This window comes from Pipistrellus kuhlii, unplaced genomic scaffold (genome assembly GCF_014108245.1).
Source record: "Pipistrellus kuhlii isolate mPipKuh1 unplaced genomic scaffold, mPipKuh1.p scaffold_m20_p_19, whole genome shotgun sequence".
NCBI classification, from domain to species: domain Eukaryota; kingdom Metazoa; phylum Chordata; class Mammalia; order Chiroptera; family Vespertilionidae; genus Pipistrellus; species Pipistrellus kuhlii.
Window position 1 is genome coordinate 12956415 of NW_023425504.1, and position 15912 is coordinate 12972326.

Here is a 15912-nt window from a genome sequence, read left to right on the forward strand (position 1 = left end):
CAACCATCTCCAAAGCCAAGTGAGGTCAGCAGAAGAAAGAAATGGTTCGAGGCAAACAGAGCAGCCCTTGACCAAAGCTTCAAGTAGTAACACCACTTAAAGGCAGCAAATATCTAGCAAACTTGCCATTATACAAACCAGGCAGGGAACAAAGTGTTCTGGTTAATCTAATATTCTAGATAATACAGAATCACCATAGAGATCACACAGGATCACCAATTTCTACAGAATCAAATGCAGTAGAATGTGTTTAATGTGAAAACAGGGCTGGTAACAATGTAAGCCCTTGTCGATGATTCAAAGGACACTTAAGGATTTTGTGAGGCTTCCAGGCTGTCATTATGAGTCCCAATTACCACTGTGCTCTCCATGTGCTGAAGTGTCAGTTAATAAAATGTCAGATAACTGAGCTTACACTGTGCCCTGCTTCCCCAATCTATCCACTTTGCATAAAAATCTGGGTGAACCAGAATTAGGGATAGGGCTAAATGTCTGTGTCCAAGATTGGTCCCAATAATCATGAGATGCCAAAGCTTGCGGTAGAGCCAGTTTGCCTAAGTGGTACAGGCCTTTCCTCTTTCTACCATTGGCTGCCAACAAGAAATATCAAATCCCTGTTCTAAAAAAATCTAAGTAAATATCCCTCACAACTTGGGCAATCCCCCCACCCATCCCCACCCTGGGCTCTCTCGTCTCCACCAGGAGCTGGGCATCTTGGCACAGTGAGTCAAATTCCCAAATCTCCAACTGGGCCAATGTCAAAATCACTTGGCTAGATTTCTCTCTCTCTTGGCAGTGCCAAGATGGACCACAGCCTCGCACTCACTCACCAGACTGACTGCGCGTCCGGGTGCTCAGAACCACAGGGATGAAGTCACGGAAACTGCTCTTTGCTTTCTTCTCCAAGGAACCTGAAGTGATGTGTGGTTTCGGGGCAGAAGGCAGAAATATCACAGTCAGAGTCTAAGGACTGGGAAGCCCCCCCTGAGTGGCTCAGGTGAGAAAGTCAAGGGAGGGTGTATGTTCTCCCTGGTTTCAGTTATCAGCTCCCGTTAGGCTGCTATCACCTCCGTATCTCTTTTTGAGAAGGAGCATTTCCTGGTGGTTTTGAAAACATGGGAGTTGGGTCATTTCTGCTGACACCAAAAAAAGGCAGGGCATCAAATAGATTCGCCAGCATGCCAGAATGGAGAAGGCCAGGCTGCCTGTACGACTCTGCGGCTGCTGTACCTCCACAAAGTTCTCACAGAGCTGGAGCAAGTCCCAGAGAAGGGCAACCTCAGTGAATCTTAGAGGACTGAGCGAGGCAGGAAGAGGGGAGCAGGAAGCGGAGGACAGAGGGAAGCTGCTATATAAGAACAGACTAGAAAAGAGGCAGGTCGTGTCAGACGGGCAAGGCCATGAACACAGGCTACTGGGGGCAGGAATACTTGGGCTTCTCTCTCTGATGAGGGCGCCGAGTTAACTATTAGTGGCAGAGCACCTCCCCATCCCAAACATCTTGTGTGTCCCTAAATAATAAGGGTTTAGAATTACTCTAAACCCTTCTAGCTGGCTAGCTATTCATTTTTAGCTTTTTGTAATGGGTACACCCAAGGTAAAGAAAATAGTGTAACGGACCCCCATTCTGCTGTTTAGTATCAATCCTCATTAAGCCTGTTTCTTCTCTGAGCCTGGACCTATTGCAGGGTAATGGGTTGCTTCCTCTGTTGCAGAATTGACTTTTACCTGTCTGAAAACCACCTCTTTCAGCCTTCAGACTATGTCTTATTCTATTCTAGCAACCAGAGTGAGGCAAATAAGCTGCTTCTCCCTCCTCTCTTCCCTTTGATTTCAGAGGTGTCAATTATATCCTCCTTGCAGAGTGAGGAAGTCTCACGTTTTGGTCAGTCTCAGAGCCCCTCCTTCCGGCCTGCAGAGGGATCCCTCTGTGGCCCAGCCCAGCCCAGAGGGCCAGGACCCAGGGGCCTACCTTCCTCTTGGCCATCTGTTCGTGTTCCTGGAGACTGGGACTCCGGCTTGGTTGGCTTCCGGTGCTTGTGCTTTACCCTGACTCCATTGTGCTCTTTTCCTGAATCTGCAGCCCCCTTGGGGCTTTTCTTGGTGACTTCCTGGGAGTCACTAGGTGGCTTCCGGCACTGTGGAGAGGTAGAGAGGGTCAGGTCTGAGGTCAGTTTCCCTTCTTAAGAAAGCTCTCCTAATATTGAGCCCTGTGCCCCGATTCTGACACATGGATCCCAGGTGGGGGCCAGGGGAAGGGACCACTGGCTGCCTTCCCCAGCTGGATGTGGAGGGTTTTTTTTTTGTACTTTAACCTGTGCCCTAGCTAATCCTAATAAACATCTACATCCCATCATTTTAAACATGTCTACAGAGTCTGCATTCACATGCTAAATAAACACCCAAAGTCATTTTAAAAGGTGCAAAATCAGGCCCCATACTCTCTATATCCAAACAGCAGTAGAGAGACAGGCAGAAAGCAAAAATGCCTCTTCTGCAAGCTTGGTGACTATATTGTTCATCTAACTTCACTGTGAATGGTATTGACACCAACAATTGAAAATAATTCACTATGCGGGCCAACTCAAGAAAAATGATCTATTTTCACGTGCAAATTAATACCTGAGAACAAATTCAACTGAAACAAATAGAAAAGCCTGACAAAGGAGCAATCCAAATCTCCCCCACACTTATGAAAGGCATGTTTCATAAAGCCACTTTATACTTTGTAGCACTTTCAAGTTTTCAAAATACTCTCCTCTTTATTATTTGATTTGATCTTCCCAACAACCCTGAGAGGGAAGCTAAAATCATCCCCATTAAAAAGACAAGTTAACTGAGGTTCCAAGATAGTAAGTTAAATGATTAGTCCAGTGCAACACATAACACACAGCATATGCTCACTCAGGGGCTGCCACTTACCAGGCAAACCTGGCAAGTTAGCATGTTTGCGCTTGCAGTGACAGAGTGGCAGCTAAGATCAGTGCTCCTGGCTCCCATACTGGGACTCTTTGCATCAGCTCTCATTCTTCTATTTCCCTACTTGTGTCCTCGACTGTTTTGCTCAACCCAACTCACACCTCCTGTTCAATACATCAGACAGGCACTGTTTAAGGACATTCAGCCTAATAGTCACATATTCTCACAAGCTCCAAGGTCTCTTCATTCCACCAAATAAGAAATAGGACAGGGTAAGGATTTTCAGTATCTTGTATCCAGGGAATGCAGAATAAGCAAAATGTCTTAACAAAGCAAGCCATAGGAAGAATGTTCTTTCCCCCTAAGCCAGTGGTTCTCAACCTTTCTAATGCGGTGACAGTTCCTCATGTTATGGTGACCCCCCAACCATAAAATTATTTTTGTTGTTACTTCATAACTGTAATTTTGCTAATGTTAATGAGTTGTAATGTAAATATCTGTGTTTTCCGATGGTCTTAGACTCTACAGCAGCGGTTCTCAACCTGTGGGTCGAGACCCACAGGTTGAGAACCGCTAGCAGGATTGCCTAAGCCCATCAGAAAACACAGATATTTACATTACGATTCATAACAGTAGCAAAATTACAGTTATGAAGTAGCAACAAAAATAATTTTGTGGTTGGGGGGTCACTGTATTAAAGGGTCGTGGCATTAGAAAGGTTGAGAACCACTGCCCTAAGCAGACCTATACACCACCATCTAGAAGGTTATCACTGTCTAGCTCCAGCTAAGGGGGTGGCAGTTATCTTATCGATGGAACATTTTCCATGGGAATGGGGATCTCAATTCTCCAGGGACAGGGAAGTTGCCATTCCCCATCAAATTCCAGGGACTCCTACTAACCCATGAACACCGCCTGCTTCTTATTCAGCTGAATATTTAAGTTCAGCTCCTCCCTCTGCTTGCTGCCAGTTCCTACAATCTAACGTGTTAGGAGAAGAAAATAATTGAGGAGGAAAGGAGATGGGGACCACTGCTTAAAATCTGACCTTTGGGTGTGGCCAGAGAAAAACTATTTTAAGTCCGGGGGGGGGGGCGGGGGTTCCATGCATTTAAATCTGAATATGTCCTACTTATTTCTGAATATCGCTTTTCAGCTGACTCTTTCAAGTACAGATCATTAACTTTTACTTACTAAAACAGACAATAACGAGTACAACATATAGAAGGGATGTCTGTCTGCAGGGGCAGCACTAAAAGTAAAAATATATTGTGTACTCCAACTTAGGCAAAAAGTTGGGAGGGAGGGGCCACCATGTAAGATGAACGTTCCAGTGACCAGAAGTTTTGTTTTTTTTAATATATTTTATTGATTTTTTTTTTTTTTACAGAGAGGAAGGGAGAGGGATAGAGAGCTAGAAACATCAATGAGATAGAAACATTGATCAGCCGCCTCCTGCACCCTCCCACCCACAGGGGATGTGCCCGCAACTAAGGTACATGCACTTGACCGGAATTGGTCCTGGGACCCTTCAGTCTGCAGACCGACGCTCTATCCACTAAGCCAAACCAGTTTCGGCCAGCGAGCAGAGTTTTGAAAGGTTTTCCCAAGAAGTTTTACAAGGGATGAGAAGACAGATACACTCAGAGCCAGATGAAGCAGAACTCATTCTTTTCTGATGATTCAAAAGGCTCTTCAGGGTTCTGCAAGGCCCTGGGGCAGGTGGAGTTGGATACAGGTGACTCTTCTGATTCTTGGCCATGCCCTGAAAGGGGCTGTTTTAAATTAACTCCTGATCATAGTTTGCTTATCAATGTCCCCCCCCCTCAGGAAAATGAAATATAAGAAAAGAAAGTTCAAAGTTATTTGCTCTCCTGAAAAATGGGCACTTATTAAGTCATTAAGGCCATTGCTAAGCACTGCCTCAAGGCCCCTAATCCTGTAACTTTACTCTCTGGCCTCTGCATCTGTCAGTGGGCCCAGTGAACTGTCCATCCAAGATAGGAATAGGCAGTGCCTTGCCTGTCATTGAGTCATCTGCAAGACATAAGCTCCATGAGAGCAGACAGCACATCTATTTTGTTAGCAATACTAACAATAATAACAGTGACCGCCATCACTTACTCACTATGTGCCAGGCATTGTTCTCAGCATTTATGTATATCACCTCATTTAATCTTTTTTTGACCAGCTTTGTTGACATATAATTTGTTGAGATACACCATATAATTCAATTGTTTTTAACAGTCACAGAGTTGTGTTACCATCATTGCTATCAAGTTCCAGAACTTTTTATCACCCCAAATGGAAGCCTGATACTCATGAAGTCATCACTCCCCAAATTCCCATCCTCCCCAACCTGAGGCAACCACTGATCTACTTTTGTCTCTACTGACCTGCCTATTCTGGACATTTCACATCATCATCTCCTTTCGTCTTTACACAGCCCTATGAGGAGGCACTATTATTTTTTTTTAGAATAGGCAATATCATTGTCTCGTTGTATAGATGAGAAAACTGAGAGCCAGAGAGCTTAAGTAACTTGACTAACATCACTCAGCAAAGTAGGGCCAAGATTCAAACTCAGGCACTGTGCCTCGCTCCAGAGATCACACTCAACAAAATGCTACACCTCCCTCCTGACAATGTATCCCCACTGCTTGGGAGGGGCTGGCATGTAGGAGCTCCTCAACAAACACTTGCTAAGTGGTCAGTGAAACAGCTGTGCATGAGGGTGAATACACTATGGTATAGCTGAGATGAATGTGAACTTCAGAGCCAATGAGAACTAAGTTTGAATTCCGTCTCTGCCATTTAGTAGCTGGGTAACTTTGGGTAGCTTACCCACTTAGTCTGTTTTATTTCTTTTCTTATCTGTAAAATGAGTGTAGTGTTTACCTCATTTTGTTATTTTAAAGATTAAGTTAGATAACATATATAGGAAGCTCATAGTATATAGTAGGAGTTCAACAAATGGTAATAACTAATAATGACATGGATTTATTATTATTGTTATTATTAGAGGCCCAGTGCACAAAAGTTGTGCACTGGTAGGGTCCTTAGTGGCTGCTGGCCATGGCCTCTCTCCCTTCCCCTGGTCGGCCCTGCCCCTTGGTCAAACTCCCAACAACTCCCGGTCAAGGGGACAATTTGCATACTACACTTTTATTATATAGGATTATTATTATTATTATTACCCCTAAGGGCAGATCACAATTACCTGAGCAAATGCTCTACTATGTCATGTCCTATGTTCCTACTTGGAATGTCTCTGCCATACAGAGGTGGTTGTAAGGTCTCTGAGCAAAACTCAACCAAATTCTATACCCAGAGTTCTTAACCTGCAGTCCATAGGTGGGTTTGGGAAGGGGTATGTCCATGAACCCCTTGAAATTATTGTCAAAATTCTGAAGTCATGTTTTTGGAACAGGCTCTATAGCTCTCATCACTTCTCAAAGCACTCTATAGTCCAAAAACACTAAAAGCTCCTGCCACAAACAAATTCATGATGCTCTGACTGCAAATCTATTCATGTATGTATATCAACATCCAATCTGAACGCTTGTTAACATAACTTCAAATTGCTCCATATTCTGAATGAGCCCTATCCCTCAACTGCTTCAAGAATCTCCTTGGGTCACCAATGGCCTTTGGATCACCTCTAGAGTACCACTGGATTTAAGTCGAATCCTCTTGGCCCACCTTTTTGCCTAGAACCCTGCAACCATCCTTAACCTATTAAGAATCCAGGCCCAACCGAAACCGGTTTGGCTCAGTGGATAGAGTGTCAGCCTGTGGACTGAAAGGTCCCAGGTTCGATTCCGGTCAAGGGCATGTACCTCGGTTATGGGCACATCCCCAGTGGGGGGTGTGCAGGAGGCAGCTGATCCATGTTTCTCTCTCATCAATGTTTCTAACTCTCTATCCCTCTCTCTTCCTCTCTGTAAAAAAACAAAAAATATATTAATTAAAAAAAAAGAATCCAGGCCCAGCCTGGCCGCCATGGCTCAGTGGTTAAGCATGGACCTATGAACCAGGAGGTTATGGTTCAACTCCCGGTCAGGGAACATGCCCAGGTTTTGGGGGCTCAATCCCCAGTGTGGGGCATGCAGGAAGCAGCTGATCAATGATTCTCTCTCATCATTGATGTTTCTATCTCTCTCTCCCTCCCCCTTCTTCCCTGAAATCAATAAAAAATATATATATTAAAAAAAGAATCCAGGCCCAGATGCCCACTTGCCTTGCACACCAAATTTCCAATGGGCAGAGCCCCAATACTACCACCCTAAGCATTGGGAGGGGGTAGAAAACTGGTGGATGAGCCCAGAAGCCAAATTGGCTCTAGCCCCACCAAACTCCAAGCAAATCCTGAGCAGGCTCCCAAGTGGTTGAGACAACAATCTGTCAAAGCCCCTTCCCTCCCTCGGCCCCAAGTTCTCAAGGCCAGAGGTCATCTCGGAAAAGGAAAAGGAAGAATGGTTTTGCTGGGAAGGGCCTGTTATTGATTTCCCTCGCCAATACCTTCTTCCGCTTTCCAACCTCATCTGAGACAATGGCTTCCCTCACCTCAGGGACCAAATCATTTCCCACATCCTACAAAATAGAGCCCCTCCCCATGCTAGAGCACCATATATGGAGAATGTTACTTAGAAAGGGGACAGCAGGTTATTCACTCTATACAAGCCTTCCAATCAGTTCAGGTCACAGAGCTACTCAAGAATCCTGTCACGGTTAAACAAGGTTGACACCTGCAGGACAAAACAGGCCACTGTGTGTGTCAGCCCTGCCCTCAACTCTCAACCTCAGTCCAATACTCACCTTGGGTCCATGAGAACTCCGGGCTATGACCTTTGCCTGTGGCTGCTGCTCCTCACCATCCTTCTCTTTGCCACATTTCATTTTCTTAGACGGCAGAGATTCGGTCACCCCATCCGTCACCACTGAGTCTGGCTGCCACTTGTTCTTGCAAGCAAAGACCCCTACGCTTTCCTGTTTCACTCGAGTCTGTGCAGCCTTACTCCGAACTTCGACTTGACTCCTCTGGGGAGTTGCTGGGAGGCCATCCGACCGGAAGCAGGTGGCTAAATTGAAGACCACATCACCGTCCACCTTCTCCATTTTCACCCGCCCCAGGTCCACCTGGCTTCCAAGCTGTGGAAGCTCTGTGCTGGAGCCCCTCTTGCCACTTGGGACCACGTCCAAGATGAGTTCCTTAGGGCGGCTGTCATGAGGTAGCAAAGGCAGCTCAGGCATCTTGCGCAGGTTCTGGGGGGTGGCCAGGACCAGCTCATGAGACATGTAGGTGGCCAGCACTTGGTTCTTAGGTTTTGTGTCTCCTGCCAGCTTCAGGCCACAAGTCCCCTGGGGGCCTTCTGTCTTAGGAGTGCCATCAGAGCAGAGGTGGCTCTCGGATTCCTCTGGCCCCTGACTCACTCTTATGTCCCCACTGCTAGGCTGAACAGACAGCGCTAGAGTCCCTGTCTGAGGGCTGAGAGTCAGAAGGACAGGGTTGACTTGTTCTTCATAAGGCTTGGCAGCGATCCGGCAAGTTTTGTTCTTCGTGCCAGTGTCCTGCTCTGGAGCAAAGGGACCCCCAGGCCGCGGCTGCCCCTCAGGAAGTCCGTGCACGGTTTCACTGGGGCCAACAGATGACACACCAGAGAACTCGGAAACAACGCTGGCGGGCCTGATGGGCACCCCCTGACTGGGGGTCAGCTGCCCGGCACTGGATATGCCAATGGAAAGCAGAGATGTTTGGTGGTATGATGGCCAGCCAACAGGCAGGACCTGGGTGCTGGTGGGCTTCCCATTGACCGAACACCGCGGGTAAATATTTGCTGGCCCCGTGGGCTTCCATAGAGAGAGCTCCTTGCTTTGGCAGCCCGGCAGCCCTGGGGCAATGCGGGCTGGGGTGTAACGTTTGACTGTGCTTGGCTGTCCTTCAGTCCCAGCCTGGCTTCCCTTCTTGCCACAGGAGGCACTGGTGCTCTTAGGCTCGCCTTGATCGATGATGGAGATGGGCTCCTGCTTGGGGAGATGGCGGGGGTCTCGGTTGAGGCCCAGGTTGGGCTCTTTGTTCAGCAGCAGGGAAGCAGGCACTGGGTTGGCCACTCCCACGTAGGTGCCAGGAATGGTGCTGATCAGCGCGGTTGAGTTCTTCACCCAGGTGCTCGGGTCCCCATTCCTCACTATGTCAGGAAAGATGACGAAGGGCGAGGCAGTGGAGCCCAGGCATGAGGTGACGTTGCTGCCGGCAGCCTGGGTCGTACGCTGAGACCTAGATAGGACCGTGGAGAGGAGGGCCTTGCTGCTGGTGTGCACAGGGGTCAGCACGGGCATGGGGGGTGTCTTGCGTTGGTTCGGCAATGGAAGCTTCTGGCGGTTGGACTTAGACGAGAGGTCGAGGGGCATCTCGCTGCACTCAGATGGAGAGGCCATCTCTCGCTCCAGCTGCGGAGGTGACTTGAGGGGAGAGAAGGTCACGGAAGTCCCTTCCGCTTGCTGCTCAGTGCCACCTGTCATCTTGGCGGGGTGCGGTGGGGCTGAGCTCACACTGGGGGCTGGCAGCAAAGGCTGTGGCGTTGGAAGCACCTTGGCAGAAGCAGTAGAGAGGGAAGTATCTGCCAAAGGCCCGGGGGCCCCATCAGGCGCAGGCTGGGTGCTGGTGCTGCTGGATGGGGAAGCACACGGAAGCCTGTTCACCTCCAGAGAGACCACCTTGGAATCTGAAGTCAGAGGCCGGGCTACAGAAAATGCATATGGGTAAGACCGGAGCTCTGGGGAGGCCAGCACGCCAGGGATACACCTGTCCTGTAGGTAGGATGGTAGGACAGGGAGTGTAAGAGTGGAGGAGACCCCCAGAGTGGTTGGCAGTGTAGCCACACTGAGTGGCTGCCCACAGCTCGGAGGTGGGATATATACCAGTGGCTGGCTCGGTGTCAGTACTGTCCCTGGCTGAAAAGACAGAGGGACTTTTTGCATAGCTGGTGCCTGAGCTGCAGGAAAACACACTCTACTCAAACTAAAGGAGGCCGGGATGGGCGCAGATGTGGGAATGGCAGTTGGCGTGGCAGCCGGCATGGGTGTAGGAGCTGGAGTAAAGATTGGGGCTGGGGTGGGTGCAGGCACTGGTGTAGGAGCAAAGGCGGGGATGAGGGTAGGGGTGGAAGGTGGGCCAGAGGATGGGGTTGGAGTGGCCATGGGCACTGATGGAGGGCCCGGAGCTGCTGGAGGTGTGGATGCCGGCATGGGAGCCAGAACTGGAGTAGGGACCGGCGCAAGGACCAGGGTCGGAGCAGAAGGGGGCACAGGAGCCTGGATCAAGGTCAACGAAGGAGCTGAAACTGAGACTGACATGGGGGAAGGGGCTGGAGCCGGCAGGGAAACGGGACCTGAAGGGGGAGCAGAAGCCGGCACAGGCACCAAGACTGAGGCTGAAACTGAGAGGGTGTTCGAATCAGAGATGAGTGTGGGCACTGATGGTGGCGCCTGAGCCAGGGATGGGACTGGTGCTAAGGGAGGGGAAGGAGCTGCGACCGAAGTGGCAACCTGGACAGGAACTAGCCCTGAATGGGGCACTGGGGCGGGGACAGAGAGGGGAACCTGGAATGGATCGGGAACAGATGGGGGGACGGAAACAGAACTGGGAGCAGGGGGGCAGATGGGTGCTGGCAGCGGACTGAAATTAGTGGTAACCAGAGGCAGGGTTCCCTCCACGGGCACTCCAGTTCCCAGAGTTGCCAAAATGAAAGTATTTTTCTCCCCAACACCATGCTGAGAGTCCAAAGCCTTTACCCCAGCAGGCGAGCAGTCCACCTGTTTGCTCATTTGCGTGCTGAGGGGGATCCAGGAGCAGTTGGGCCTGCTGCTGCCGCCACCACCGGCCTCGGCGCTGTCGGTAGGGGGAAGCTTGAGCCCGTCTTCCGGGCCACTCAGGGGAACCAAAAGGCCCTCGGCCTCTGCCACATTCCCAGTATAGTCCATTTTTGGCTGGGGGCTGTTGGGCTTGTCTTCTGACTTGTGCCCAAGTTTTTCTGTTGCACTGCCATCTGCATCTGCCCCCCGGGCATTGCTGCCACTTCCAACTGCTGTGAGCTCCACCTGCAACGACAGAGCAACGTGCCCATCTTAGTAGTTCTCTGTGGAGGGCTCAAGTATCTCAAGGCCTGGGCAAGGCGATGGCTGGTCCTTTTTGCAACTTGACCAACAGGGTCTCGGTAGAAGCAAAGAGCAGCTGGCCAATTTCTGTCTCACACACAGCAGCTCCTGGGAAATACCCTGTCCCTTCCTGCCCCTCTTCTGAGGACGACAGGCTGGGCACATTGCCTGGGCAGTTTAGCTCCACCCTTCGGCGGGTGGCATGTGGCTCCACACGGCCCCTTACCTTGGAAAAACTGCTGCTGACACAAAACTCCTGAGATCCAAAGTGCTGGCAGTCACCTGTCGTGGACTCCTCATCAGAAATAGGTGCTCTTCTAGCATGGGAGACACAACCAGAGAAGGAACATGAGGCCTCGTCTTTGGGTTCCGGCCATCTTCCCCAGAATTCCCCCTGCCTGCCTGGGCTCCCATAAACCTTCCTGGCCTTGCTTCCCTTGCTGACTTGGCGAAAATCACAAGGAACTGGAGGGTCCAGGTTATAAACCAGAGTCTCCCAACCCAGCTTTGCAAATTCTTGCAAAGGAGCCCGGTCTGATGTCTATAGATTCCCCTCTTTGGGTCGTGTATGCTGTTTTCTAGGGCTCTCATCAAGAGTGTAAAAATCACCCCAGCACCTTTCCTTGTCTCCAGAGCTTACCCATCAAGGTGAGTTACTGGGCATTGCCAAAAGGGGAGAGGTGAGTCACGGAAGATGTCAAAAGGCATGCAAACTGGGCTTTTCTCTTAAATGCAATCTTATTTTAAGTCTATAAAGGTACCACAAGGGTAATCCTTTCCTAAAACAAATAACCACCTCCACTGTTTCATGTTCTAAATATGACTCATTACCCAGTCACCCGATGGGGTTGCCTAGAGCAGATCCATGCTTATTACATGTAATGATACTGATTGGAGGCCACCAGGTCACTGGGTGCTGAAGGGCATTTCAAGGGTATAATTTCTTTCCCTCCAGGGTACCACTTCCCACCTTGTAGAGTAGCACGGAACTCCAGCCAGCCCCTTCCTCCTGCCTTTCTCCCCTGCCAACTCTCCACTCTCTCCTTGATCTCCCAGAACCACCGCCTTCTCTCCCATCCCAAAGCAAGGCCTTTAAAGCCACAGACTCCAAATTCAAATTGATAGACCACAGGGAGAAGGGCTCAAGGCCAGAGACCTGGGTCCCAAAGGAGGAAAACTTAACTGTACCATCCCACCTGCTCAAAAATCTTCTCTACATCTCAGATAAGAACCTTAGAAAATGGTATATCCTGACCAAAAAAAAGAAAAAAAGAAAAAGAAAAAGAAAGGAAGTTCAGACTGGGAAGGTGAAGTTAAAGAGAAAACACCCATTGGAAGTTTGGTGGTTTGACAACAGAAAGAGCGTACCACTGCCTGCCCTAGGGAAGACACAACAGAGCAGCAGCCATGGTTCGGGGGGCTGAGTGGGAGGTTCGGGTGCAAGAATAAAGCTCCAGCAGAAGTGCCTGCTGTGGTTCCTATGGAGCAAAAGACTGGAACTCTATGCGCCTCTGGGGAGGTAGATTGCCTAGATTTTTTGGATCCCTTCTTCGGAGTCCTCACTCTGAGCTCCCAAAGTAGCTAGTGCCCGCCTCTCCATCATCCTAGCCAAAGGGCGGTGTGGGCACCTGCAGTCAAGCCCACGAGAAGAGGAGGGCTGTGCTTACTTCCTCCCTTTCACTAGAACAGGGCACCATGGATGGACTGCAAACTTATACCTGGGACAAGAGAAGCAAAAAGGCAAGGCAAGGGGTTCACTACAGCCTCTCCCCATCTTTTCAGGACCCCAGAAGTGGCAATGGGGGGCAGGGGTGGACTGTTCCCTTTAAAAGGCAGCTAAGCTAAGGTGACTAGACCCGATTTTTAACAATTTGTCTCACGTCCCTCAGCGTTTTAAAAATTGGGACTTTTTAAAAATGCCGCAGGACGCAGGACAAATTGTTAAAAATCGGGACTGTCCCGCCAAAAGCGGGACGTCTGGTCACCTTAAGCTAAGCTGGTGGAAGTGATAGGGTCCCATTGCTGGCAATGACTGTTGGTGACAAACAGGAATGATAGTAAGGAGAAGCAAGGGCTACAAATGCAGTCAGGGGTCTTACGGATGGGGCAGAAGGGCGCCTGAGGAAAAGGGAAAACATACTTTGACATCAACTCCTGAGACCCAAAAAAACAAGACTTATCCTCCAGCCTTGGAATGAGAGAAGCATGTCCCGACCAGATTTGCCAAGGATGGTTTGGGTGTGTGTGTGACAAGGAAAACTAAGCGGCAGTGCCCCCTGTTCACCAAACCCACATGAAGGACTGCAGAGGAAAAATGCTATTTATTTATATTATTTCCCCTCCTGACCATGCAAAGGGGAGCTGGCTATGTACTCGACACCCCTCTCCCCCTTGCTCAGCTCCCACCTGGCATCAAATCATCTTGAAAGCAGAAACCCTGCCCTCCACCAGAGAGTACAGACCCAGCTGCCAGCCCAGAGACACGAGGCAGAGACAGCAGTGGCAGCAGGAGCAGCAGTCCTGGCCACTCCAGCCATCCCACGCCTGAGTGCCAGCCCCCGAGGCTCTGGGAAAGTGTCGTGAGGCCACATCTCAAATCCTCTGAGAAGAGGGGTGTGCAAAGCTAAGCAAACATTAAATTGCTCCATTGAGAGAACCTGGGACAGGAATAGCTTGTAGGGGAGAGGGAAAACCGGAGAGCTGGGTCAACGAGGCAAGGTTAGGAGGGTTCAGGTGGTCAGGAGGAGGGAGCAGGGGTCAAAGCAGGCTTCAATCAGGACTGAAAATCAATCCCGCAATTTCTTCCCAACAGCGATGACCCTGTTACGCTCAAGGCTTTGTTGAACTTAAACCAGAAGTGGCCACAGCCTTTCCAGGCCGTTTTCCTAATTATTAAGGGCTAGCACCCCTGTCAGACCAGGTCTTTTATAGTTCCCTGACTACATGACACACACCAGGCTCCTACTCTCCCGGCTCCTGCAGACATTCCCTGTTTCAATCCCACCACATCCCAAGACCACCTTCATTCCACACAGGGTCTTCCCCAAACACACCACATGGGAAAGGCCAACAACCCTCACCTCAAACTCCTACTCATCCCTCAAACCCCAACTCCAATGCTACTGCCTCTGGGAAACCTTCCCTTCCTTTATTCCCTGAGGACGTTTATCAATCTTGCACATAGACTCCCACAGGACCTGTATCTGTCTCTCTATAGCACTCACCATGTATGTCTCATGATGACTCATTTGCTCTCAATGGGTTTAATGAATGTTTGTTGAATGCAGGAATGAATGGGTGCAAAAAGGAAGCAAGCAAGCAAGCAGAGAGCTTTAGCTGGAGGTTTTACTACAGTCAACCACCTGGGGCCAGGAGAAAGCCCCTGCCCACTGTCCCTGCAGCCATCACTATATCTGATGAAGCTGGACAGGCTTCCCAAACATAACTTTAAAAGTTAAGCCACAGTCCGGCCGACGTGGTTCAGTGGTTGATTGTCGACCTATGAACCAGGAGATCACGGTTTGATTCCCAGTCAGCGCACATGCTGGAGTTGCGGGCTCGATCTCCAGTGTGGGGCGTGCAGGAGGCAGCTGATCAATGATTCTCTCTCATCATTGATGTTTCTATCTCTCCCTCTCTCCCCCTCTTCCTTTCTCTCTGAAATCAATAAAAAAATATATTAAAATAAAAAGAGTTAAGCCACAGGTGCAGCGTTATACCCAAGATGTCTAAGTCCCACAAGTTGTAAAGGGCTGAAGAAATGGCTTTTAAATAAGGTGAGATCACATTTTGGAAATCAGCTGTAGCATGGCCTAGAATGCAGTGGAAAGGTGACAATAAAGGGTAGATGAGATCAGAAGTGACAACACTTAAAACGTCCTCTTAACTCCTAGGCATATTTGGTAATATAACATCCCAAGAAAGGTCCATAAAGAGGGAAAATCAGGTTTGAGGCCTACTTCTTGCTCCTTTCTCAGAAGGCATTTAGAATGGACAGTGAAGGAAAGTAACTTATACATTGATATTTTTGAAGGCTCTAGTCCAGATCTCTGTATCAAAGTCTCAACCACTTACAACTAGTTGCCAATGAATACTTACACAAATCAATAGCACTACCCTGCCTTCCCCAGACCATCCCATAATAATTATCTAAGGCCATACCTCATATGCAAAGGAAAATACCTTTCTCATGCATCTCTGAGAAGAATTTTGTCTTATTTTCCTTGGTCTTGACTTTCATATTCTAAAATTAAATTCCTTTTAAGTCCATCTCTAATTTGTTCCCAGTATAAAGAACATTAGGCTGTCAGGTGTTGATGGCTTTTTTAAAAAATAAAAAAAGGTCTAGTCTCCTAACCGGAACCTCAGACAAGTACACACTTCTCCAGTTAACAACAGAAAAAGAAAGATCCACATAAAGATGTCCATTTCTTTTCCCTTCAAAACTGCCAACACTCCCCCCATATAGACACATACCCATTCACACACTTCTAAGATTTATCCAAGGAAAACGTCAGATCTTGAATTTTAGGAAAAGCCATATTGTTCTACAGTATGTTTTAGGTGATTGATCAATTGTAAACAGGTGACAGATTGAAACAACCACGAAACACCAGCAAGCATGGGGGAGCCATGCCTTCTCTAAAAAATGGGAGAGGCATTGTAACCATCACACACAGCTCTGACCAAGAGTTATGAAAGTCAAATATAAAATCTGCAGACCACTTTGGGTGTTCTTCATACAGAAAATGACATAGGTTAGTCAATGAAATATTCTGGTGTACAGAAAACTGAACACACACCCAGATCCAGCAGGCACCACCAACTCTCAATTTC

The 15912-nt window shown here is 48.8% G+C and overlaps 1 protein-coding gene across 8 annotated transcripts in view; it reads right to left on the reverse strand.

Annotated features, from left to right (window-relative positions):
• Window positions 1-15912, reverse strand: part of BCORL1 (BCL6 corepressor like 1) — a 70063-nt gene that overhangs the window by 31308 nt on the left and 22843 nt on the right. For 4 of the 8 annotated variants that reach the window (XM_036443587.2, XM_036443588.2, XM_036443589.1 and 1 more), the window contains 4 exons: window positions 11303-11393; window positions 7738-11019; window positions 1973-2138; window positions 831-911 (listed from right to left, as the gene is read on the reverse strand). In XM_036443587.2, the coding sequence (XP_036299480.1) occupies window positions 831-911; window positions 1973-2138; window positions 7738-11019; window positions 11303-11393 (3620 nt within the window). Of the gene's footprint in view, window positions 1-830; window positions 912-1972; window positions 2139-7737; window positions 11020-11302; window positions 11394-11952; window positions 12858-15912 lie in introns of those variants that run through there. The other 4 variants (XM_045583532.1, XM_036443596.2, XM_036443597.2 and 1 more) reach the window with 4 other exon arrangements.